Consider the following 27,406-nt stretch of genomic DNA (forward strand, 5'->3'; position numbering starts at 1 on the left):
AAAAGAAAGGGGAGAGAGCGTCTGGCCCAGTCAGGGGGGAAAGCTGAAAGCAGGGGCAAAAAGCAAGGAAAGCCCAGGCCAGAGGGCAGCAGAGCAGGCTAAGTAGGTCCCTTTCCCCTGGGTAACGTAACAGGGAAGGTTCGAGAACCATCAGGAACCTTCTGGAGACAATTAAGACAGGCTGATTAGAACACCTGCAGCCAATCAAGAAGCTGCTAGAATCAATTAAGGCAGGCTAATCAGGGCACCTGGGTTTTAAAAAGGAGCTCACTTCAGTTTGTGGTGTTCCTGTGAGGAACTGAGAGTGAGAACGTGGACTGTTGGAGGACTGAGGTGTACAAGCATTATCAGACACCAGGAGGAAGGTCCTATGGATAAAGAAGGTGTTGGGAGGAGGCCATGGGGAAGTAGCCCAGGAGTTGTAGCTGTCGCACAGCTGTTCCAGGAGGCACTCTAGACAGCTGTATTCCACAGGGCCCTGGGCTGGAACCCGGAGTAAAGGGCAGGCCTGGGTTCCCCCCAAATCCTCCCAACTCCTGGTCAGACACAGGAGGAGATGACCTGGACTGTGAATTCAGGAAAAACGGCCAAGCTGAGGGCTGCCGTGAAGCTCTAAGGTGAACAAATTCGCCAATAAGTGCATGACCCACCAAGGTAGAGGAGGAACTTTGTCACACTGCTCTGCATGCTCAAATAGTTCATTCAAATAGTCATAACTTTATGAAATCAAAACAAAATTTTTCAAAGCATGCTAAGCAACTATACATCAAGGAGGACTAACTTTATGCTGTAAACATTCCTACTTTTACGCACACATAGTAGTTCCACTGACTTCTATGGGGCTATTCACATTCTTAAAGTTATGCAAACAGGTAAATATTTACAAGATCTGGCCTCAGTTTGAATTACCAAACCACTGCCTTTAAAAAAAAAATCTACCTGAAGTTCTTTTCAGGATATCTACGTGAAAAAAATAGAGGTTAAAATAAGATATTGTTATGGGTTGGGTTAAACCTCATTGAAACTGCCGGATATTAACAGCTGCCCTTCATTTTGGGAAAAATGTAAAGAACAATTGAGCTACTTTATAGAATAGATGGATGAAATGATAGGGGCCTTTGCCCAGAATAAAGCCACACCCAAGGCTGGAGTAGGTTTTAGCCATGTGGCAGGAGGTCCCTCTGTGATCTTGGGGCAGGGTTTGATTGGACTCAAGTGGTGTGTGTTACAGGGAAGCAGTGATAAACACCATAGAAACAGACACAGAAAAGAAGACAGCAGAACAAGCAGTTGGAGCATGGCCCTGAGAAAAAGTCGAGAGTGAGTGAGCAAGAGAGCGCTTTTTGTGCTAAGTGCTGGGTAGAAAGGGACTTGGAATTGTGAGCAAAGTAACTGTCTTGCTGGTTAATTCCTGCTGTGTTTAGAGAAACAGGAATTTGTACATTCCTAATGAATAAACAGGTTACATCAAAGAAATACCTGACTCCATCATCAATTTCTCTACCCAACTGAAACAACTCTCAGGGGGCCAAATATTGCCAAAGTGCTCATGTCATAACGGGGCAACAATATATATATATTTTAAAAATAGCAGAATGTAATGAACATTTTTTTTAAAATCACCTTAGTCAGACACCCAATGTGGAAATTTCAGCCTCAAAACAGAATTTTTCAGAAAGAAGTAACTGAAACTTTTGAAATTTTAACTATTTTTGTTGCTACTGTTGACTAGTATACTTTCATATTCATTGGGGAAAAAAACAACCAACAATTACTTATAGTGGCACTTTTAAAAGGAAACTAATAAAAAAAAAGCATGTGGGACATAAAGATCAAAGCTTGGAATTCTATTCATTTTGGAGTAATAGATTCGATTTTGGTTTGCTTATTTTACAGGCCTGCCGACTCTCACCCGATTGGAGGGAAGACATCTTTGTCGTTTTGGATTAGTTTTAATGACATGTAAAAAGTATCTCCTTGTGACAAAAAATTTGGCTAGGTGTTTTAATGAGACCATTAAAATCTCACTTAGCATATTATTTTTGAAATCTCACAACATTAAAACTGATACACACAACCTGAGACAGAGCTCAGTATTCATATCTTGCACCTGCTCTCTCCATGCAATACCTTTACTTTCAAGATCAAACCTAGTCAAATTTAGGGTAAACATGAAACAAACCTGAAGTACATCTTTAAAGAAGCGGAAAGTAGTCCCATCATTTGCTGGAGCGACTCTCTTATTGGAGATTAATTTTAAAGCAGTTTTAAGGCATCAGTCTTACTCTTGTGATAAAGGATTTTGCAGTACGTTTCAATAAGACACTTAAAATCTCACTCAGGATTATTTTGAACACTCTTCTGAACCACCTCTGGACATTATCAGAGAAATAAAATTCTAACTAACCTGCCAAAGAAGTGTCTTGACATGTATTATCCTGTAAGATTATGAAAATGTATTGGCTTCCTGTCCCAGGACAGGCAGATTAATTCTTCTTAGCTATTCACTTCACCTTCCTGGCAGGATATTTCAATGGAAAACTAGTGATTTGCCTGTAAATTGTTTGTTCCAGCTCCTTTAAAACTTGCTTTTCCTTAGGAAAAGCATTGTGACTTTTCTCAGCATTGTGTTGTTTTCTCTAATCACTGGATCACTTATTTGTGACAGTCTTTGAAGGTCCCTTAATTTGTTCTGTATTTTTTTTCAGGGTCACAGTATCTCATGCAACTGTGGAATGTTTTCAAGGTTACTGAATCATCACTCTGCAACACTTTTTCATACTCAGTTGGTGACTTTCCTATTTTACCCCTGAATTTCTTACTGGGGATACTTTCCAACGCGTAGTGGATCCCCAGATCTCACATGCTTTACGTGCACTACTACTCAGATCCCATTCAGTGATGATACACCCCCCCCCACCTCCCCGGATACTTGGTCAGCGAGTTTTCCCCCAGGCAATGCTTTTCCATACATTCACAAGCACGTTTCAGTGACGCTTAGGAATCCTACGTGCCCTCCGTCCCTCTGGACCAACCTTTGGTGGTGTTTCCCCACCCGCCTGCCCGACTCCTAGTCAACGGCCTTTGCCAGGCCCCCCTCTGGATTCCCGACCGGTGACAGATCCGTGGACCATCCCCAAGCTGCGGGTTGCCCCGACAGCCCGTTGAGTTGCCTCATCTGCGTGCGAGCCGGAGCAGCAACAGCCCGGTGGGCAGCTGGCAGTGGGATGGGGGCGCTGGCGGAGGCCACAGGCAGGACCTCCTTCCTTCGTTCACCCACCTCCTTCTGGGTGACGATCAGCTGGTAGAAGTCCTTGCTGGGGGCTGGGGCCTGCGCGCGGGTCTCAAACAAGTTCTCCTCCAGTAGAGACGCCATTTTGGGACGCTGGCAAGAGGTGACTATGGCAACCAGGAAGGGGTGGGCATCACGAGAGGTCACTGGGAGCCCAGCCCCCTCTTAAAGGAGCCGGGTCGATATTAACGCTCTAGCCCAGCGGGGTCTTCGCCCCAGCGGCGAGGAGGGTCCTATACACCCCTTAGTTGGTAAAAACCGTTCCTCCAGCCCCGCTGACCTGAGGGGAAATACTTCCATGGACCCAGGGGTGACGACCCCGGCGGAAGGATACCGCTCGGTAGGCCAAGAAACGCCTGGAAGCGCAGGGAAGCAGGACCAGCAAACCGCCGGTCCGCGGACTTCGCGGGGGGCGGCCAGCCGGGCAGGGGGAGCGCCTTTAGGCAGGGGGGACGGGTAGGGGCTGCGGGCCCCGTTGGGGGGGGGGTAAAGTAGTCCCCAGCCTCCCCCTGTGCCACTGGAAGGGGTTCGGCTGCGGAAGCGGACGGCGCGCTGGTCGGTGCTGCGGCTTCAGCTGATAATTGAAGGGAAGGGAAGCTGCTGCTGGGGTGGCACGGAGCGTCTGCGGAGGCCGCATCGGGACAAACTAGGTACATGGGGCTCCTTTCCCTTTTCCTAGGCACTGAGGATGTGAGTGGGGCGCTGGGCCCCCTCAACTGCCCTAGGCTGGCTTGGTCAGGCCCGTTGTGTCACCCCCGGTATGAGCTCAGCTGCCCTTCCCGGGGCAGGGGGGAGGGGAGAAGCGCCATCCCAGGCATTGTTTGTGGGGGAGTGAGTGTTGGGGCCTGGGAGGAGGTGTAATGATCGGGAGAGGCCAAGGGGGTGGAAGGGCGAAGAGGGCCCTGGGTTTAATAATGGGATTCTGGTGGTGAGGCCTCACTGAGGAAGGGATGAGGGGGTGGAGGTGGTAGAAATGGAGCTGACAAAATGGCCAAGCAGCCACTGGAAGCTGACTTCAGTGCACCCCCACCGCCCCCAAAATATTAAGGGGGGGAGGGGGAGAAGCTGCCCCCAATCCCTACCTCACACAATGCTCCCGACAGCCTGGAGCCCCAAGGTGGAGGACTCTTCTCCGCACCAGCTACGACTAGCTCTGTAGCCTGGGTAGTTGCTAATACAAAAGGCTAGTGTCAGGGTCGACGCTACTGAACCAGATTTGTATTTGCCTCCCCCCATAAACCCCCTTTCCCTGTTGTTGTTGTTGTTGTTATACTTATTTTTAAGGCGCTATCGAGTCACCTTTTTTATAAAAGCAACAAAAACCCAGTCGGAGAAAGAAAAGGCAAAATAATCAGCCGCCGTCCATATTTCCCAGGCGAGGGGAGAGGGTGTTGATTCGAGTTACAATACTGACTACCCACGAGAGGATTATTTCTACCCGCATCGGTTCAGAGCTGATTTCCCCCCCTTTTTTTCCTCTCTTAATTTTTGTTGCTTTCAGTGAAGTAACCAGTCCCTTGGTCCTGCCGTTTGTTTGCATAATGCTCACACGTAAATTCTCTCTTCCCCCGTCACCCCCCTTACTGCTAGTCCCGTGATACTGTATCGGTGAGAGTGGCTGGGTATTGGGGAGCCGTGAAGATTTTTGTGTGTGGGGGGGTGCTCGCACTACTCACGCCGATCCCTTCCTAGCTGCTGCCCTGGCTGTCTGGGGCTGGTAAACAAACCGATGCCGGGGCTTTTACCAGACCTGCAGGCCCATCTTCCTGCTGTTCAACTTTTTTATTGTTCCCCCTCCCCCCGCCTCCTAATGCACTGGCTCATCGGGTTTCTCCGCAGTTGGGTGTTTTAAGGGATCGGGAGTCTGAAAGTCTAGACTGTGAACCGGAAAATAATAGGGGGAAAAGTGGAAAGTCGTGTCACGGGCTTTGAGGGAAAAACATCAACGAATGGAACAAAGGTCCTGCCTGAAATGGAGAGAGAGAGAGGCCTGCATGTGCGGCTCGATTGTGTCGCATTTATACAAGGGGAAAGAAATGAGAGCTTGGCACTGGCCTAAATTCACCTCGTAAGTCTGGCATACGGTTTGGAAATGCTTTTAGAGTGCGTTCGGTTTGTTTTCAGGGTGGTTTTGATATGTGCAACCATCCACTAATCATCCTAATTCAGGGTGAGTTTCAGTGTAAACAGTCTTTCTTCATCCTGTTCAGCAGCAGTATTGATACACTGCATTTAAGGCCACATCATAAAAGTTTACTTTAAGAGGGTGACTCTCTGAATTTCTCTATTTGAGAGCATAAGCTTACGTTTATACTTAAATATTGAGTTTCATGGAGTTCTCAGGGCTGTCATCTTTTGACAAGGCAACTTGAATAAGGGATACTGAATTGAAACACACAGCCAAATCCTTTATCACAAGAGAGAGAAACTTTAAAAACTAAATTAAAAATAAAAAATGAAGGAGTTGTCCTCAGAATGAATAAGATTTGGTTTGTCTCTGCATGTGTACAGGTAGAAATATGTATAAGTCAAGCAGCCGCTAACAATCTTGTAATTAAGGAGGTCATTATTTCCACTTTGTGCCCTATTTTCCTTTTTTCCCCTCTCCTCCCCAGGAGTTCTGAGGTTTGGTGGCTGTCTTTTTAAAGACAACTGAATTCTCAATATTTATATTTTTAATGAGTTTTTTAAAGTCTGATAAGTGACAGCTTGTTTAACTTTAAGCATAACATATTAAAAGGCTAAAATTGTCAGATGAGTACAATGAGCCTAAAAGCAATATTTTAGTGAGTAAATATTGTAAATAAGGCAGTCTATTGCGACAACTTATTACTAAGTGGTATTCAAAATGGTCTAACAAACTGTGGTAAGCTTTAACTTTTATTTACCACACTTACTAAATTTCTAAAAGGCTTTCAGCTATGCGATTCAGGTGTGCGTACATTTATGTTCCTTGTATAAAATGAAAGAACGCATCCTCCAAAACTTGCTGCACCCACAAAGCCTCCCATCCTTAGAAGCCTGAGGAAAAGAGATGGGCTGTCTCATCATTTCACTCAGTGGTTGTCAGACCAACTTGAGAAATGAGTTTACATCGCTGTCGCTCTTCCCGAGAAAGCATAATCTCAAACCTCAAGATGGTTAACATTCAGGGGCTATGAACAAACAGCTGTTTAAGACACCATATTGACAGCTTTATCACAGCAGAGACCCCAGAATTTTCAGGATTTTATAGATCAGCTAATGCTCCTCTTTCAGAGGAAAGAATGGAACCAATTAAGTACTACTCCAGCCAGGGACCACAGGCTAGGTGCCAGTGTTTTGTTTCTGTGACGGGATTATTTATCTCTTCAAAACTAGACCCTGAAAGCACACTAAGATAACATTTAGTCTGATGAATCTTCAAAAGCAAGGAAATGTCTAATTGTATCTAAGATGCAAAGCCTTGGATAACAAAACATGAATTGCAAAAGCCTCTAAACAGTGGGTGATATATTGCAATGTCTAGGCAGAAAAGGTTTAAAAAAATCAGCTTTGAGTTTTCTTGCTTGCCTCTGTTTAGTTGTCAGATCCTTAAGACTTTGAGGCCTATTTACACTACTAATAGAACCAGTAAGATAATCTGACTATAGAACAGTTGTACCCTTAAACCATGTTATCTAGTTTAGTTGGGAACGTGGCTAGAATGTCTCTGTACTATATGTTGTGGCTCAGGAGCTTGTATTTGTAGGGTAGATGGGCCCTAAATACAGCTTTGGTAGTTTTGCTAAACAATATGCTGTAACAACTAAGGATTAAAGATTCTAAAGGCTAAGTAACGTAACTTATAACCACCTAAGAAACCTATTAAATGGTGGGTACTGCTTGTCATAATTTATTTACGTTGTAACATTCTAAAAGATATATCTTTTGTTTCTGCTATTTCAGTGATGCCACACCTATACACAGATTCCGAAGACACCTCTGTAAACCAGTAAACATAATTGAGGCCAATAGAGCCCTGTAAATCTCAAGAGGCATTTTTGGGGTAGGGTAAGGTGGGCTCTTACTATGAAGGCAGTGTAATACAGTGCACTGTCAATTGGACAGGAACTCAGGAGACCTGGATTCTGTTCCTTAGTTTAACCTCTGCCACTGGTGTACTGGATCCCATGGCAAATCATGTCACCTCTCTGCTTCAGTTTCCCTACTTGTATAATGGGGCCAATATTTACCTTCTTTGTAAAGCTATTTGAGATGCAGGAATGATATCCAAGTATGTGTCCATTGTAGATTACTTAGCAGTAGTAGACCTGAACTGTAACTGTCCTTTCCTGTTTCAGAGTAGCAGCCGTGTTAGTCTGTATTCGCAAAAAGAAAAGGAGGACTTGTGGCACCTTAGAGACTAACCAATTTATTAGAGCATAAGCTTTCGTGAGCTACAGCTCACTTCCTCAGATGCATATCGTGGAAACTGCAGCAGGCTTTATATATACACAGAGAATATGAAACAATACCTATTCCCACCCCACTGTCCTGCTGGTAATAGCTTATCTAAAGTGATTTCCAGCACAAATCCAGGTTTTCTCACCCTCCACCCCCCCACACAAATTCACTCTCCTGCTGGTGATAACCTTTCCTGGTTCTGCTGTTGCTCAAGGAAGGCAGTGGCACTGTTATAATAAGATTTCATGGTTAAGGAGTCTTAGCTTTGTCTACATGTTTTGAAGTAAATTTTATTATGAACTAACTCTTGATATACTGTTCTACATGTAGTATTATGAATCAGTTACATGTTTGAGGATTTTCCTACAAGAGCCATCAGCTAGCTATTGCTATCTGGAAAAGCTGAAAGTGGCATGGGCTTAGTCTTTAGGTACCCCTTTCTTCCTTGAATTCCCAGCTTCTGCACTTTACATGAAGTCCTGTGTTTCCTATGGTAGGAAAGTATCTTCACTTCTCACGCTTGAGAATAAACATCTGTTTCTGATAAAAACAACATTCTGCCAAAGACAATCATGAAACAAAAGCCAGTTATAAAACCTGAAAGCAGCAGTATTCTGTAAATAGAACATTTCTAGTAATGTTTCTTTATGATATCAAATGTGCTGTCAGTTTTAAGAGCATGACTTAGTTAACTAGTCTCTTTAAATGAATGATATTCAGGTGATTGGGGCAATCAGTTTTGTGTGGACAAATATTTTTCCATCCTGCCGTATAATAGCCCTTTCTTATCGGGTTGAAAGAACTTGGCTGCTTTGGCTATGCAAATGTGCAATTAGTGGAATTGTCTTTACTTCCATCTGGCAACTCATGTTTTAGCACACATAACCAAATTGTCTATGGATAGGGAGTCTAGTAGCAATTTTTTGCAATGTGCTTACTGAGACCAGTGACCTTAATCTCTTGCATATCACCCAGTACAGAATTCAGCCATATTTTTAATGTGTATAAGGAGGAGGATTGATACTACTGCTAATTAATAGTGCTATCAAGATTATTGGAAAACTAAGCACAAAGTGGCTGACTTCAGTTCAAGACATGCTTACTGAAAACATTTGAATGTAATATGAGACGGTGTTGCAAATACTGTACTTAACGAATATTTTAATCTTTTGAGCCATGCATCATTTTCTCTGTTCCCCATCACCCCAAACAGATATGGTTAATTAGTGCTTGGAAAGCTAGTTAAGTATTGTCTGGTAGAGCTGTTGGCATTTAGTATTCAATTAGAAACTTCGTAATAGCTTTATTTATTTATTTTTACACCAGAAGGCAAAGTTCTGAATCTGACTGCATCCACACATTTGTTAACTTAACAGGTGTTCAGTTCCTACAGCTTACAAGATGACACATTATCTTGGTGGCTAATAATATAGCTGTTGTCTGTTTCTTGGGTGGAGGGGAGGCAACACATCTGCAAGCAACAAAATTTTACAATAGTGAGAAGAGGGTTGTCTTTAGTAAAGGATGCTTGTACATTTGGTGGGGGTGGGGTGAAGGATTCTTAATGTCCATGCTGAACAGACAGGAGTACTTTTCTAAGGTCTTATCCAGAAGACTCAATACACAGTAAAATTCAGTCTTCTGCAATTATCTCCCTCAGAAGACTGAAGGGCTAAGTCCTCCTCCTTGGGTTTTGAACATGGGGTTCCAGAAAGTATTGGTATTTGAAAGTGGAGGCTGAGGTATCTGGTCAGTCACCTGATTCCACATAATCTCTGATTCCAGGTTCACTGTGAATTCTTCCAAAAAAATTTCTGGAAAGCAAGATGTTCTTTGTTCTAAAGATATGTACATTTTACTGACTGTACAAATTCCCTTTTATTGTATTGTATCCATGTAAGTGTAAAGGTGAAAATGAGCGTATTTCAATATAGTGACTAAAAAAAAAAAGGCTGGGGGGGGTTAGAAAACTTTCCTAAGGCTGCCTGTAAATGACAGGCACTAGACTCTTAGGAATAGGCATATTGTTGATATTCCTTGAGATTGGTGATTGACTGCAGGTCAGTACAATTTTATATGTTGGAATATGGAAAAAGAGGTAAACTATAAGGTGGCAGTGTTCACATATGGTTAAGTCCAAAGCTGACTGCAGAGTTACAAAAGGATCTCACAAAACTGGGTGACAAAATGGCAGATGAAATTCAATGTTAAGTGCCAAGTAATGCACATGGGAGAACATCCCAACTGTACATTGACAATGATAGGGTCAAAATGATCAGTTACCACTCAGATCTTGGAGTCCTAGTTCTCTGAAACATGTAGCAGCAGTCCAAAAAGCTAACAATTTTAGACACCATTAGGAAAGGGATCGATGATAAGACACAACATATAATGCCACTACATAAATCCATGGTATAGCCATACTTTGAATGCTGCATACTGCTCTGGTTGTCCCACCTCAAAAAATATGTATTGGAATTGGAAAGGGACAACAAATGATTAGGATTAGGGGACAGCTTCCATACGTGGAGAGATTAGAAGGACGGGGACTGGTCATTTTAGAGAAAAGACTAAGGGAGGGGGTCTGATAAAAATCTGTAAAATCATGAATAGTGTGGAGAAAGTGAATAGGGAAGTGTTAGTTATTTGTTTACATAACACAAGAACCAGGGGTCATCCAATGAGATTAATATGCAGCAGGTTTAAAATTAAAAGGAAGTTTTTCACGCTACGTAGAGTCAACCTGTGGAACTAGTTGACCTTTGCAGCATCACCTGGCAAAAGTATAACTGGGTTCAAAACAGAATTAGATAAGATCATGGAGAATAGGTCTATCAGTGGCTCTTAGGCAAGATGGCCAGGAACGCAGCCCCATGTTCTGGGTGTCCCCATCATCCAGGCCCAGCTTTTGGCAGTCAGAGGTTTAGGATGGATCACTTGATGATTGCCCTGTTCTGTTCATTCCCTCTGAAGCATCTGGCAGAAGACAGGATACTGGGCTAGATGGACCATTCATCTGACCCAGTATGGCTAGTCTTATGTTCATGTTATTAACATAGTTCTTATCAATCATAGTGCCATGTACTACTTCTTACAATCTAAGGTCTGCTAAACATAGTGTGCTTTTAGGGATAGCAGTTTGTGAAGGGATAGTAGTTTGTGTAGTTGTGAAGCTCAAAGGTTGCTTGAATGTAGAACCAAGCACACGGACAGAGTAAAGGCAAGTAAATGAAGGGAGCAAAACAAATAAAAATGGCTGGACAGACATTTAATTTCACATCCTCCTTGAATGCCTGCTTTCAATCTGACCTTTTTCTTTTTTGGAGGTGGGAGGCAGGAGGGAAGGTGAGACTTAATGTGAATCTTACTGATCTCACCACTGTGATACAAAAGCTATTTGAAAATAATGTCCTGTATCTTAATCAGATTTACATAAGTTCCTGACACTAGTTCGCTCCAATTTTAACTCTAGTTTAGTTTAATGTTTAAGGAAAAGCCTACTGGTTTCATTGACTCCAAGAGATTGAGCCAGAGTAGGCTTTCTTCATTTGAAGTGTTGTTTTGAACAAGAATAACTTTTTTTTTTTTAATTTGTCCAAAGTGTAGCAGTGAAACATGGGTAACATTTCAACATGTTAATCAAGTGGCAGTTTATCCATTTTAGCTCCAGTTTGATTTCCAGTGTGGACGACTACTTCATGAAATCAACACATCTCATATACAGACTCTTAAAACTAAATTCATCTCTGGGGAAAATGCAGACCTACATCTAAGGGTGCGGGTGTGTGGAAACAAAACTAATTCAAAGCAAGAAATTGGTAAAATACTAGTGTGTTAATAAGCATTTGAGGGTAATGGGCAGTAAATTAGACACACATAATGTAATACAGCATGGTGGTATTTTTAGTTCCTGGGCTGCATCTGCAGACATATGTCAAGTCATGGAGCAGGGAAGGTGATGATAATACATCTCTGTATTATCTTGGTGACACGGCACCCAGAATACTGCATTCATCTATGGACTCATCTTTGTCACAAAGATATCAGCAAATGGGAGTGAGATTGGAAGATAGGGAGGTGGGTATTGATTTGAGGAAAAAATTAGATGTGTACTAATGGGATAAACAGCAACTGGAGAGAAGTGGTGTGTGGGTATGACTGCCTTTCAGGTATTTATAAATTAATACCAGTGATGGAGAAGAATTATTTAGGGTGATACAGGAGGGCACAAATAAAAATAATATGGTGGCATTTAAAGAAAATAGGCCTCATTTTCAAGAAGCTTTTTCTGGCTTAAATTGCAGCTGTTAAACTGACATCTCTTTAAGCAAAGTATTATAAGCCACATCACTTAAGCCACTTGAGACAAAGCAGTAAAACTTGTACTACAGGGAACAGCCCTGCATAGGCAATAGGGTAGAGTAATAGGTATCTTCCAGTAAATAATCTGATGATGAAAATTAGCTAGGATTAGTAACTAAAACAGGATAAACATTGTGATTGTTACAAATTATTTTGGTAGAAATAATTTAGAAAGTTCACTTTCATGTAACAGGGAATGAAGGTTTACATCATGCCACTAGCTTTCAGGGTGAGGGTCAAGTTAGTGGGGGATGGTGGGGAGGGGGAATCAAATTTGTGTATGGAAAAGCTTGGCAAACAAAAACAGGATTTCCCTGCCTGAGGTGGATGATTGTGTACCTTCCCTGGAATATGATGATTTTTGTGGTATGGCTTTTGAATTGGAGCTTAATAGAAGGCCTTAATACTACAGCATGTGGACAGTCTCTGGTCTAATAGTCAAAACTAGTCAATGATAAATTTGCCATTAGGTGTAGGTAGGCTGTTAAAACATAAATTGTTGTATCACGTGTCAAAATATACAAAGTTGTTATTCTTAAGTCAAACAAAGTTCTCAAGTGGCATTTTTCCTGTTACCTATCTATAAACTTTTTGTTGATTGATTGTATAATGAAATCAACATTTACCAAAAAAAAATCTAATCCTTCCGAGTTTACGCATAGATTATGTCAATCATTATCTAATGTGAAATATATAGGTGGGAGAGCGCAAGTATTGAAGCTTGTCTTTTTATTCAAGAACCTGAAACCCTGGCTCCTTTTTTCTTAAATTAAGGAAAAACTTCTGGTTTTGCAAGCAGTTTCTCTTTTACATAAATGTTTGTTCCTAGGACTTCAGATCAGTTTATTCTTTCGATACTGCCTGTTGTATTAGAGTTAGTTTCTTATTTGCTAGGATATAGGAATTTTGGGGAGTGATTTGATATTTGCCAAATCATGCACACTTTTAGACACATCCTTGATCTTCAGTATCACTTTAGAGTGAATGTTCCAAATAGTCTCTCTGGTTAAAAATCTATGTACTTAAGCCTTGGTCAGAGCAAAGGCTTCAGCCTTTAGAGCCAGTTCTAAAGTGCATAGATGGGAATCTTGTTTGGAACAGTGTTAGAATTAATCTGGTATCACTTGATGTTCACACTGTAGATACAGTAACAGGTCCTAGTTTACTTGAACCAGGAAGTTTCTTGGGTATGTTTAGCCCTCTTCCCCAATCGTCAGATTTTCACCCTTCATCTGTGAATAAATTTGAAAGCATATCCTCATTACTTAAACTGATTTTATATTTCATTAACTATTAATGTTAATTACTATTGTTTGTGATAGGCTAAATGGATTAAAATATTCCTTTTAAGGTTTGTGCTGGCTGGTTGAAAAATAGTTGCACAATTTGTCTACTAGGTTACTTTCTGAACTAATTGGGATACTTCTTACCATTATTCTGGAATAACTATTCTAGAAGTAACACTTTTCTAGATACCGCAGTTGTTATGGTGTAGCAGTTTAATCAAAAGTTAAGAATGAATTTACATAACGCAATATATTTGTAGTTCTGCTTTTATTCTAGTACTGAACAGATAAGTAACACTGACTTCAACTTTTAAAACAGGTTGTATCTGCATTTGTATTCCTCATCATGTATTTAGCACTGTGGGAAGAAAGTGTGAGGTCTGGGCATGAGGAGCTTTACCAGATAGCATTTCAGGTCTAGACCTTTCTCTGCGCTAAATACACTTCCCACTGGTGGCAGCTCTAGTATAGATAAGATGGTTCTAGCCACCATCTAGACCAGTTAGGAGCCGGACATAATGATTGGTAGCTGGCCTACACTAGCATTCCTACAATTACTCATGCCACCTAGCATCCTGTCTATAGTAGAGCTCCCAATAATGCTCACACCAGTGGAGCTGAACTAATGTTAGTAATAGTAGAAATTAAAAAAATGTTCCTGCCTCCATGAAGCCAAAACTTTATGTATTTAAATAAAAAAACAAACAAACCCAAAAAACAGTTGTTGCACAGCTCCTAAAGTCATTTCACTTGTCTCAACTGTCAAATTATTAAATAGTCTTTTCCTCCAGCACCTTATGTTGTCTCCTTCATGTCCTTCCTAGCTCTGAGCGCTGTCAGTCTTTAACAAAAACCCACTTGCTGTCATGCCCCTCCTATTTAATGGCTTTTGTTGCAAAGTCAAGCCAATGTGATGGCAAATGGAAATCTACATAGTAGGTCATATGACTGACTGCTTTAAAAACGAATTTCTTATCACTTGTGCTCCATCTACCAGTCCTGTACTCCTTCCCCAAATATTGCTTGTTTAATCTTGCTTGCTGTTAACACTCCAATTAATGTCTTTCAAAGTTGTTGGTTGGGTTTTTTGTTTTGTTCTACTATTGGGTTGACTCAGTTGGTTTGCTTTTCTGTAGTAAAACTTGTTGCCATGGCCTTGAGGTAGCTGCTTTTGCTTTCCTAAGCATGTAGACTCTTCGTGCTTTTTTCCCCCTCCCAGCTGGGAGATATCAAACGTGAACACACATCTCCATGTATCATGTGTGCACTGAATGACGCAGCACTAGAAAGATCAAATTGTATAGTCATAGTATAACTGCACTACTTAAGCATATTCAGAGAATAATAAACCCCTCTAGAAATCAAATGTGTAACTTTTTAAGAGCCATAAAAATCTAATGTGGTGTCACTTGATGCAGCAAGCTTCTTTGTGGAGGCCTATCACTTTTTCTGCCTCTCAAGAAAGGGTGCTGGTGTCACATAGTCAGTGGCAGAAAGAAATACCTAGAAGACTTGTGTTTAGTATTTTTCTCCATACCAAATGCTACTGTTACACATGAGTTCCAGTGCAGTAGTGCTGTTCTTGCCCTCAGCAGACCATCCAGCTTCACACAGATATGTGGGAACACACCCATGATACTAGGAATCAGTGCTGGTACAAAGCTGGGTAGGGCAAGTTAAACACATCCTGTGCTGATGCTAGTGCTTGGCTCTAGAGTTAATGTCTTCTATGCTGTCTCCTTCCTCCCCTCTCACCACCTCCCTTTTCATTATAGACCCTAGCTCAGCGGGTCTCAAACTGTGAGTTGCAAGCCCAAAGTGAGTTGCAAGCCCGTTTTAATGGGGTCGCCAGGGCTGTTTTACACTTACTGGGGTCCAGGGCCCAGGTCCAAGCCCCAGGGCTTCAGCCCTTGCTGGCAGGGCTCAGGTTACAGGCCCTCTGCCTGGGGCTAAAGCCCTTGCGCTTGGGCTTTGGCCTCCTGCTCTTTCTCCTTCTCTTCCCCTCCCTCCCCCCCGCCCCCCCTCCGGGGCAGTGGGGCTTGGACTTTGGCCCCCCTCACCACCACCCTGGCTGGCAGGGCTCAGGCATACTCAGTCTTCAGTCTCCTCTCCTGGGGTCATGTAATTTTATCAGAAGGGGGTCGCAGTGCAATGAAGTTTGAGAACCATTGCCCTACTGCTACAATCACAAGTGTTGATTCCAGCTGCTTCCTTAACAAAGGTATATCTACACTACAGAGCTGTAGAGTGCCCTGCAAGAACTGAGTGCACATATGCTTTGGCATTCCCGTACATAAATTTCTTCACTCTGAAGATGTCTGTTTCATCTTTAAGCAGTTGGTCTAGTAGGACAATCCAGATTAGATTACCAGTCTTGCAGTTCCATGTCTTGTAAATATGAACTAGTCATTATAGACTAAATACTGTCTTAATTTTAAGTTGCTCCACATCAGCATGTAGGTGTTGGGGTTAGAGAAAGAAGTGGAAATAGAACTGGAAGTTTTGACAACTGAATAGAGGATGTTGTGGAAGCTGGAGCTTTTGTCTTCAGGGGAGGTGGTCTGGGATACTGGGATAAACATACCAGTGGGAGACTTAGGCTACAATAGTCAGTGATATAACTAATCATGCTGATTTTGAAATTTGCATATTAACTCTGAAATAAAACGAATTCAGATGAATGGGTTAGTTTAACCTCTTTAGAAATAGTATTTCACGTTGCCAGTAAATGCAGGAAGACAATGCTGCTTTAGTTAACTTTACATTTGGAATGCTTCTCCACAGCCATTGTTTCTAACAAAAAAAGGGTGAGGGCTTGGATTCTAGAACAGAGCAGCCATGGGTGGTTTAGTCTAAATATTTTATGGCTGCAGGATTGTGGGATACAATCCTGAGGTACAAGATGGGGTCCTGAGTACAAGGGTGGATTGATTGGGGTGTGTGTGTGTGTGTGGTTTTTCTTTTTTTTTTTGAGTGGCTGTGGGGTTTTGTTTTTTTTAATCACTGGGTTTTAATCCGGTTTAAATCAGCAAGCAGGCAACCTTTCTTTAAATAGTTGATTTTTATTGTTTTGGATTTGTACGTCTTAATTTCCTAAAGAGAGGTTGGATTCTTACTGGTTACCAACCTATAGGATGTGTTGATTTGCAACTGAATATAACCTTTATTTTAAACTTGGTGCTTTTTTGCTAACAGGATGATACATCACACACATTTTTAAGCAACTATATAGCTTAGTGTACACTTCTTCAGATTTCAGAGTAGCAGCCGTGTTAGTCTGTACTCACGAAAAGGAGTACTTGTGGCACCTTAGAGACTAACCAATTTATTTGAGCATAAGCTTTCGTGAGCTAAATCTCACTTCATCAGATTGTTAATATTTACACTTTAGTATGTTAAAAATGAAGTACTTATTTACTAAATGTGATATATATATATTTTTTTTTTGTCAAGCTCTTTTCTGAAGGGAAGTAAAACTCGATTAACAGTGCACAAAAACAGCATTTAATTATTTTATTAAATGTACCTTAACTGTAATGGACACAAGAATAAAGTTTATCAAAGCAAGTTTTGTGTTTAAAACTGATTTATTAAACAGTTTACCTGAACTATTTATTTTTTCTGTAGGTAGGTAGTTGAACTGATGCTTTCTGGTCATTCTGTCCTCCAACGCTTTAAAACTAGTAGATTGCACCCTTGCACAATTAGTTTTTATTCATAGTCTGTGTGATGGAGGTGTATAAACCTTGCACTAACCTGGAAAGGTTTAAGGAACTGCTCTGGTTTGGAGTAGCCCTGCCCTTCTGCACCTGCAAGTCATGCCAGGAATGGAGGAGGCATTTAAAAGGGGAAAACTCAATGAGGAAGGGCAGTTGTGTGAGGGAGCAGAATGATGAGCTTCCCACCTCCCAGGAAGAGGCCTCGTGGTGAGCAGAGCCTACAAGCTTGCCTAAAAAAAAAATCCAACTCCCTTAAGAATAAGGGGTGCTGTATTCTATAACTTCAGTGGACTTGAATTCTGACTCTGAGAGAGGAGAGGCTAGTGTTCCCATTTGAGCTATCTGTGTCTCTTCTCCTCGTTGTTGGGTGGTTTTGCTACTCCTGAGTTTTGTTTGTCCCACGGTTCTCTGAAGGTAGGAAGTATTCAGAAAGACTCAGCTGGAAGGAAGGCTGAGAATTCATCACTGCTGAAGTACTACAGAGTGCCCCTACTGGAGTGACTGAACCTGATTTGAGTGTTGTTCTCTCAAAACCCCAGTGGGGTGATGTGTAAGGACCCTGTCAGGTCCCTGCCAGTTTGGAAAACGAAAACAAGCTTTTCTGATTTTTCAACCCCCAAATGGTTATTTAACTTTCAACTAGTTCAGGTCAATGACTTGTTCAAAAAATGAAAATGAAGAAAATATTATCTCTGCACCTGCAGAAGAGGCCAATGCTGTCAAATGCTGGTTTAGCAGCAGATTGGTTCCAGGAGCTTAGCCTGTGACTTTCACCAGTTTAGTGGTTTGCTGCCATACACTTCAGAATGTTTTGTACTTCTACTAAATGACATTAACAGATTAAATTGAAAAACGATATCCTATGTTAAGGCCTAAACGTACATTTATTTAAAAAATAAATTATATTTAGATTAAAAAATCCCTTGTCTTAAAAGAAAATCGATTTTTATCCACCCTACTCAGTACTATTCTAAATATTAATACTTCTATCCAAGGATCACTCTGTTCATCATAAATGTTAATGAATTCAAGTTTCTACACACAAGCTTTAGCTCAGTGAGGGTGTTAAGCAACCTTAACTATAAGGAGTACTCTAAGTGTTCCTGTCCTAACCACCTGTCTTCAAGGAGTCATAACTTTCTGAAGCATCGCTTTTTCAAGTTGAAATTTTTGAGCGCTGGCATCCTCTCATAGGTACCTTTTTTTTTTTTTTTTTTTTTTTTTTTTTTTTTAAAAAAAAGGTCAACCTTCTGTCAGTCTTGCTATTTAAAAATAGTAAGTATGTTTGGGAATAGCCCTCACTGACCAATGTCTTGAATGTTTGGCCTACTAAAAAATTCACTTCAGCCATGCACAGCAAATCTTGTACAACTTCACAGCATTATTTATATTTGCAGTACTATGCATGACTCTTTTACACACAACTTCCTTAGTCCCCCAAATTACTCAAATGGGACAGCACCCATTTCCAGCTGTTTCTGGGAAACATCAAGTCTAGTAAAGGGATCCTCCTCATGCTGCTGCTATTGAACATCCAACCACAATGCTTTTTAGCTTAGGCTACAGGTTCCTTAACTCTAGATTGTAGACCCCTGGCTTACAGAGCACTTGGGGAGTGCATTTTGGAAACACTTGGGCTATGTCTACACTACAGGCAGAATCAACACTCTCTGAGATTGATCTATGAGTGTTTGATTTAGCAGGTCTAGTGAAGACCCTCCAAATTGACAGCAAATCTCTCGTCTGTCGACCCCTGTACTCTACCCCTGACAAAAAGAGTAAGGTAAGTCAACAGGAGCATTTCTGCTGTCGACACCCCACCCACCTCCCCCGTGCAGTGTAGGCCCTGTGGTAACTCAGCCTAAGATAACGTCAACTCCAGCTATGTTGTTAACATATTTGGAGTTGTGTAGCGTAGGTCGACTTACCGCAGTAGTGCAGACGTAGCCTTGGTTGATCGTGTGGTCTATTTGTTTCCAGCTGAGAAACTGAAATAGATGGGTGGGGAAAAAAAATCAGTGAAGAGCACAAATAGTTGGTCTGAGAAATCTTTGTCCTTTTTTTTAAAAAACAACAACAACCCCCCTCTGCTAAATACAGTAGTAGTTTACAAACAGTACTCATGTAATCAGTGCCAGTAGCTAGCTGCTCAAGGGGAGTTATGGATCATCATGCTTCCATGAGGCTATTGAAGATGTTGATCCTACACGCTTCAAGAGCTCTGGCCTAGGAGAATGTGAACAGGGCTAGGGGGCCAGAATTCTGTCCACCTCTATTCCAACAACTGCCCTTAATTTCCTACCCTCTCACGCTTATTTAGTGAAACCACACACCAGCTTATGGCATAAACTGATGTACGGTCCCCACTGTACTGATAGGGCAGTTGAGGCACTTAGTTTCAGTGCCTTTGGTTGCATGCCTATGACAAAATTGGAAACAGGCCCAGATCTGTGATTCTCAAGTTGCTGTAAATGTTTAATTATGCTGCCTTTTAAAAATGGGGCAGTTGTGATTACATGTGTCATCTCTCTCAGATAATGTGTTGTGAAATGGTGTGGTGGTATCAGGCCCATATTACACAAAGGCTGTCTGACTTGCAAGATTTGCAGTAGTGGTTTAGGTTAAACTATCAGACTGATAGTTATTTGCTGTGTGACTTTGGGTAAGTCACTTAACCTCCTTCCTCTTCACAAAGAAAATGGATATTAACTCACTGGAGCACTGAGAAGATTAATTAGGGGTGATCAGTTCTGTGAAAAATTGCTGTTTTCTGATCACCTGCAGATTAGAAAAACAGTGTGTTTTGGAGCAGCTCCTCTATCTTAGCTTTACTGCTTTTTACGCAACCCAGAGAGGATGGGAGGATCTTTTTATAAGAAGTGTCAAGTAGGGTAGGGGAGTGTTTTAAATATTTTTCTTGAGAAGCTAACTTGAAAGTCACAATTGGTACCCACAGTAGCAATGATGCTTTCAGGTCCTGTTGGAAAGGATGGTCTGGTGGTATAAACATCAGGTTTCACATACTTTCCTTGGAGACCGTGGTCAAAATCTAGACCAGGTATTTCAGACACTCCTCTTCAAGGTTGGCATATTCCCTCCCTTTACTATATTTTAATTTTCCAATGCTACTCCATTTTATTTAGTAGTTTTAAATAGAGGGATGCCATTTCATGGACAAAATAGCTTAGTGTAAGAAACTTGTCCCATGGCACTATTTTTGTAGCAACTCATAGGCACCATCTTGTCTTTCCTGTAACTTCTACCAATAAGAAGCCATAGGTATGAGCTAGATTTTTAACCCTGTCATTCCCCCTAAATCAGCAAGGCAGATGGGAAAACAGAGGCACCAAGAGACGTGAGTTGCCCAGTGGCACACAGCTGCTCAGTGGCAGAGCCAAGAACAGAACCCACATATCCTGACTTAATCTAGTCTATCCACTAGATCACACCATCTCTCTTGGAAGAGAGATGAGGCAGGGGATTGCAGGAAGAGGATGGTTCTGGTTAAGGTAGTTGAATGCCACCCTGAAGAACTAGATTCTATCTCTGCCTCTGCCACAGAGTTCCTATGGGATGCTAGACTAGTCATGTAATACAATGTGCATTCTTCATTTTCCTCTGCTTCAGTTTCCCCATATGTAAAAGGGAGATGATGATGATACTGGCCTCTTCGGTAAAGCTCTTTTTGAGCCACAAATGAAAAGCATTATATAAGAGCTATACACCTTCCAACTTTTTGCAACAAATGAAGCAGGGCTCTGGCAACTAAGCCTTTCGCTACACAGCTCTCTTTCCTCCCATTCTGGGTCCATTCTGTGCATTGAGGTAGGGATCCTCGGGGATAAGGGGGCAGTATATGAACAAGTAATTGAAGACTGTTTCATAATGCCTACACACAAAGGGGTGGAATTAAGGCTTCATAGGCAGCCTTAATTCTGGAATTTCCTAACTTTTCAGCGCTTGACTTTGGAACCTTTAATGTTTTAACTGTTTTGAGTGTAATAATTGTACATGGGGATGGATGAGTAAATCCATGTTATCTGCATATTGCTGGCACTCGAGTCTATGGTAAGACTAGCAGCTGCATGTACATGTTGAATAGGACTGGAAAGAGAATTGATCCACGTGGGACTTTACAGGTGAGGGGTCAAGTGGCAGAGGTATAGTTTCTGATTACTCCTCTTTGGGTGCATCTCTGAAGGGTGGATTTAAGTATTTTAGCATATTTTCCCATAATCCCTACTACTCCTCTTTAGTGGACAGCAGCATTTTGTGAAAAACTGTTGATGAGCTTGTAATTAGTCTTTTGGCTAACTCCTTCAATATATGAGCAAGCTCAGAGGTTTGATCCTGGACAGTAGTTAATTAAAATGATGGATCCAGGGTGAATTTCTTCACTATTGAATTAGTGTGTGTTTTGAAGGGGAAGATTTCTTCCCTGAATGGGGTCTTCTGTTCATGACCCATTCACCAACTAGGAATGGCATGGTTTGGATTCATAGGTCTATCCAAGACCTATCTAGGGTGTCAGTATTTTGGGAATGCAGGCTGGGTGTTCATTGGCTGGCATGGAGGAGCAGATCTATGCTAGTTAAGATGACTTTTTCCAAATGTGTGTGTGTGTGTGTGTGATCTCTGCAAAATAGGATGATTTTTCCTTCAGAGTGCTTGGGTTGAGTTCTGTGGTAGGTTGTAGGCCCTTGACACTGAAGTGGTTCACTGCCCTTAGTGGGATTTGATATCTTCAATAGAAGCTGATAGGAAGGTTCTCTTGGCCTAAAATATAGCCTCAGCATAGGCTTGGAGAAATTCTGTTTCAACATGTCTGATTCAGCCTTTGTTTTTCACCCTCTGTACTAGAATTTGACCTTCTCTTTACATCTGGCACAGGGTGTCAGTAAACAAAGGAAATCCTGTGTGGACAGTGGGGAGCAAGGAGGCTTTTTGCGACTAAAGTGTCTATGACAAATCATCCATCCTCAACTACTCTTTGTACTATAGGTGGAGAGTTGCTGTCCTTTAGCATAAATTTACATATTCTGCTCTCTAAATTACTGTTGCTGTGGGGCCATACTAATCTAGCAAAAATCTCTGAACTGTGATTGAGTTACGTGCATACTCTCTAAGGTTAAGATTCTGTCACAGATATTTTTACTAGAAAAAAGTCGATGGGTCATGGGCAATAAACAAAAGTTCATGGAAGTCCATGGCCTGTCCTGACTTTTAGTAAAAATATCCTGGTGGGGACAACTAACAGAACGCTGCTGGGGGATGACCTCTGGCAGCTGCTCCAGCCCCATGGGGCTGACCCAATCCCAGCTGCTGCTCTGGTGGCCCTGGGGCTCATCACTGCTCTGGTCCTAGTGGGGCTGGCCTAACCCTTGCCGCTGCTTCAGCCCTGGGGCCACTGCTGCAGCAGCCCTGGGGCTGACAGCTGCTTTAGCCCTGCCTGGAAGAAGTCACAGAGGTCCCAGAAAGTCACAGAATCTGTTACCTCAGTGACGGAATTGTATCGTTAATCTCTCAACCTAGGTCATTTTTTTTTTTTAAATTTTTTTGGCTTCGTCTCCTGAATGATGTGATGTATATCCGTGCTACACAAATGAGAATTTCAATTGCCTGCTAGTGCTGGGTGGGGATGGAGGACTGTAAATTATATAATACAGTACTGAAATGGATTTCTTAGCCAGTCTGAGCTTCAGAGATGAGTAACTATACAGTTTGGGGGGGAAATGGGGAGTGTACAGTCCTTGCACTTCTTGGATGTATTGATCATACTAATAAGACACTTTTTCAAAACTCTGTATTAGGAAATTCCTGTATTTTGGCTGATGACTGTCAGCCATAGTAAAACATTTATAGAATTATTTAATATTCATATCTCTTCTGACTGGCCCCTTCTCTGATTGGATCTGTTCTTAAATGGCTTTCCTCCTCTTGTCCCTCAGTATGGTCCTCTGTTGGTATTATGACCCTCTTCTTGCCGATATCATTGGTTTAATGCCCCTGCAACAACAAAGATATTAACTGAAGCAGAAATTCCAAAACCTACACCAAAAGTGTTCCTATTTCTTGTACGTCTCTGTAGTTCCTATTTCTGCAGTGCGGTAACCAAACTAGAAGAGTTTTAAAGGCATATGCATCCCTTCAGTGTTTATAAATGCATTATATTATCTCTCCCATGCAATCCTAACATCTTGTTCATATTGACTACTGTTCTGTACTGAGCAGAAGCTTTCACTGAGATATCCACAATGATTTAAGTAGTCAGCTACCTAAGTGGCAGGCGCTGAGCACAATATATCGCAATTTTTCCCTCTACTGAACGGATTGCATAGATGGGCTTAGCAAGGGCCGGTGTGGGACTAGTAAGTCTGAATGAACTAGTAGGTGCCAGGTCAGTTACGTGCAACTCAAAACTTAAGAGTATTCCTGGAGGTGGCAAAAATATCCACGATACCACATCTAACTTAAATTAATTGTAGTAGACTGCACTCTGTTTTGTGTGTTCTGCAGACACTTTATAGAACCAGAGGATGTCTTTTTGGATACTCTCCGCTGAGGAATGGGTTCCATACTTCGTTTCCTGTTTTGAATTTCTTGGAATAATTAAGACTGAGGCAGGGACACAGGTATTCATTCCATGATCACAACACAGCCTTTGCTGCAAAACTGAGCCTCAAAGTCCATTTTTGAAAACTGTTTATTTTCACAGCCTTATGGGTTAGAAACTTGAAAATATGAACCATGTAAACTGATGCAGTGCGGTCTTCGAGTGTGCAGATACCATGAAACAATAGCTGTGAAGATGGTGAACTGCCTTGTTGATATGGTGACGAAAAGTAACTTGAAACGTAAACATAACTAATTTGCTAAATAATGTTAGCAGAAAAAATCAGCTAGTATTCTCATCCCATAGTCCTGAACTGCCTTCTACATGTTCTCAGATGCCAAAAGCTCCATTTGTTCACTGCTTAACTATCCAAACCTTCGGTCTTGACCCTGACAACTTATATGATGCACAGTTCATATGAATCTTCAGCATGTCAAACTAGAACTGGGAACTGCATAAAATAAATGGAATTCAATACTAAATAACTTGGGGAAGGAGACTGTTCATAGTTCTGATTGTGTTCAGTTTCATAGTTAAACTCATAACTCTAAAAAATTAAATGAAGCAGCCTTGCAGTAGAATTCAGGTTGCTGCGGAGTACCCAGGCCTTTCTATAAAGCCTTGGTTTGACCTTCTTGCTGCTGACAGATCTCATCCCTCCTGTCTGTCTCCAAGACCCTAATCTCCTTGACTATAGGTCACCTGGGCTCTCAGTGCTCAAATGAGCATTTTAAAGGGAGCTGAAGTTAGAAATTGTGTTTCAGGGGACTGGGCATATTGCCCTATAAAAACAATATTAAAAGGATATCTGAGATCTATAGAGTCCGATGGAATGGGCTGGAATTATTTTTTTGGCGTATATAAAAGGAAGTTATCGAAAGTTGGTTGAGTGAGTTGTCTCTAACTCTTCTGGAATAGCTGTGCCGATTGGGTCTGTTTTTAAATGCTTTTCCTCCTCTTGTCCGTTAGCATGGTCCTTTGTCGGTAATATGAAGCTCCTCTTGCCCTCATCTTTGATTTTAATGTCAGAGTTCTTTTACTGGGAGGTTCTGTAACTTGATCATTATACTGTCTGAGAGAGCTGCACGTTTTCTGCCAGATTCGTATGTAAGTGCTACTTCTATTCCTGCCTCAACTTCTTGATGTCTTCGATAATGTCCTAATAGGTCTCAATATCCAATAGTGATATTGTTGGTCTAATCAGGACTTCTTCATTCTAGTCTTCGGTGCAACTTTTCTTTAAATTCAGGCAATGATACTTTTAGATGTCAGAAAAGTCCATTGACAGCTGAATCTGTCTGCTTGCTCCGTGGAGGTAGTATACACTAAAACTACTCTAGCTGAAATTGTTTAAGAAATATATACAAGAGGTTGATTAAGTAAATGGAAAGTTCTGTGGAGTGTGAGGTTAAGTATTCTGCCAAGACATTGGCTTCCTTCCTGGGTGGAAAGATGTATCTGCAGGAATGTCTGTAAAGTAGTGGTATCTAACTCACCTTTTTTGAGAGAGAATACTTGTGGAATTTGGTTTCTAAAGTGAATAGTACTAGAGTAGAATTTCTCCCTTAGCCATGACAAGAAATCTGTTGCAACTTTCTAATATTGAAATTGTTGTTTTTTTTTATCCTCCAATCTTGACTAGTTTAGTAAGAGTACAGAAATAGAAACTTTACCTGTTAATTGGATTTCTGCTTCTCAGCAGGAACAATAATTAGATTTAATTGGAGGCAAGTTTGTAAATTGTACTAAATTAATAAGCCTTGGTTGTAGTCTTATAATATGTAGATCTAAAAATCATAAGCATAGCCTACTGCCAATCTTTTAGGTATGGTGCTATCAGGAAAGGAAGTGTCAGCAGGCAACAGCCCTGGAAGGTGCCAGAGTTCGCTGTTGGTGCACTGTTGCCAGTTAGCATAGACTAGAGGTGGGCAAACTACAGGCCACATCCAGCCTACAGGGCCTGGCTCCTGGCTGGGGAGGCTAGCCCTCAGCCCCTCCCCCATAGGCACAGCGCTGTGGGTGGCTGGGCTGTGAGTTCCTGCAGGGCAGCAGCTTGTCTGGCTCCTGCCGGGCAGTGCAGCTGCCAGACATGCTGCTTTGAGTGGCATGGTAGTGGGGCCAGGGGGTTAGATAAGGGGCTGGGAGCTCCAGAGGGGCAGTCAGGGGACAGGGAGTAGGGGGCAGAGGTTTGGGGGGCAGTCGGTTGGGGATGGGGAACGGGGTGGTTGGGTGGGGCAGTCGGGACAGGGAGCAGAGAGGGTTTGGATGGGGCAGGAGTCCCGGGAGGGGGCAGTCAGGGGACAAGGAGCAGGAGGGTTGGACAGGAGATGGGGGTCCCAGGAGGAGATGGTCAGGGGACAAATGTGTACCAGGTTATAAACAACCTAAGTCAGTCTTATATTTCCATAAATTGGAGTTGATGCACTTCACTACTAAGGCACAACAAAATTCCCATCATTAAGTTATGTCAAGAGCTCCTAGAGTATATGAATGGATATTGGGTTTTAATTTAAAAAAAATGAGCAAAAATAAAACCTTCCTAAATTTGTGGCATATTCCCATGAATAAACTGTCACCAGCTGAAATTTAACTTGGCAAAAAAGAGCTCCCGATTTCCTTTTCCCTCCCCTTCTTTCATGGGTACATAACTCCTCCATTCTTCCTATTGCTCAAGCTGGTAATCTTGATTTCACCATGGGGCAGAGTCAATCCTGACCCCATGCATCCAGATCATGTCTAATCCTTATTGCTTCTTACTGCATAGCATCTGTAAGATCTGACCATTTCTCTGTCCCTGTGCTGTCGAAACTCTTGTCCAAACCCTGATCATCTTGCATCTTGAGTATTGTAGTTGCCACTAAACTTCTCCCCTCCAAGTTCATTTAGAATGCTGCTAAAATAATCTTCAGGCTGCTTGACTAGATTATCCTTCTAAATCCCTTCATTGGCTCTTCTGCTGTATCAAACTGATCCTTATTTTCAAAACCCTTAACAGCTCTTCCCTGCCTTACCTATCTACCCTAATTTAGTTCAATCAACTCCTTCCTTCACTTAAGTGAACGAAGCTAGAAATCATTGGTAGATTGTCTACTTCACCAACAAGTATTTCTCCTGTGCTGCCCCTTATGAGATGAAAAAGCTTCCAGTCCAAATCTGTAAAGTCCTTTTAGCCTCTAAATCCTTTCTCAAAACTCACCTTGTCAGTGAACTAAGACCTGATAGCTACGTGGTGTGAGGTGAGTTGATTACTGCTCCTAAGAACTGTTCACTTATTTCTCTCATCTACACATTTCTTAAGATTGAAAACTCTTCGGGGCACGACAGTGTAGAACACAATATTTGTACAGGACCTAGAACAATGGGTCCAAACCTGGCTGAGGCAGTGCTACATGCTACTGCAAAATGATGTGCTTTAGACTTTGACAAAAATAAACATATATATACACAGTGTCTCAAGGGCCACTGTGCAGTCCTTTTTCTAGCTTCTGAATAAATTTTCCAAAGACTGCTAGTGCAAGCTTTACCAGCTCCGCTGACATATCTTCATTCTGATACAGAGTGACAATTTCAGGGTGAAAGAATGTAGTTCATTCAATATGTCCATTTAGCCATTGGCTTCAGAGGGGGAGCAACTGTAGTGGGGCATTTTGTGGATTAATCTTAAGAGCTGGGCTGATCTCACTTTGTAGCTCACCAAACAAGCATTAGC

At 41.8% G+C, this 27,406-nt stretch overlaps 2 protein-coding genes across 7 annotated transcripts in view; one reads left to right on the forward strand and one right to left on the reverse strand.

The window, feature by feature from the left end:
- FBXO36 (F-box protein 36) overlaps window positions 1-3,605 on the reverse strand; it is a 72,125-nt gene extending 68,520 nt beyond the window's left edge. The window contains exon 1 of the mRNA XM_084639187.1: window positions 3,281-3,605. Within this exon, the coding sequence (XP_084495313.1) occupies window positions 3,281-3,376 (96 nt within the window). The 5' untranslated portion in view covers window positions 3,377-3,605. The remainder of the gene's footprint in view (window positions 1-3,280) is intronic.
- Window positions 3,606-3,613: 8 nt separating this feature from the next.
- Window positions 3,614-27,406, forward strand: part of TRIP12 (thyroid hormone receptor interactor 12) — a 151,896-nt gene continuing 128,103 nt past the window's right edge. For 5 of the 6 annotated variants that reach the window (XM_084639181.1, XM_084639183.1, XM_084639184.1 and 2 more), the window contains exon 1: window positions 3,799-3,942. The gene's annotated coding sequence lies outside the window, so the exon portion shown is untranslated. Of the gene's footprint in view, window positions 3,633-3,798; window positions 3,943-27,406 lie in introns of those variants that run through there. The other variant, XM_084639182.1, reaches the window with a different exon arrangement.

Source organism: Lepidochelys olivacea (assembly GCF_965140295.1).
Source record: "Lepidochelys olivacea isolate rLepOli2 genome assembly, chromosome: 9".
In the NCBI taxonomy this organism is placed as follows: Eukaryota; Metazoa; Chordata; order Testudines; family Cheloniidae; genus Lepidochelys; species Lepidochelys olivacea.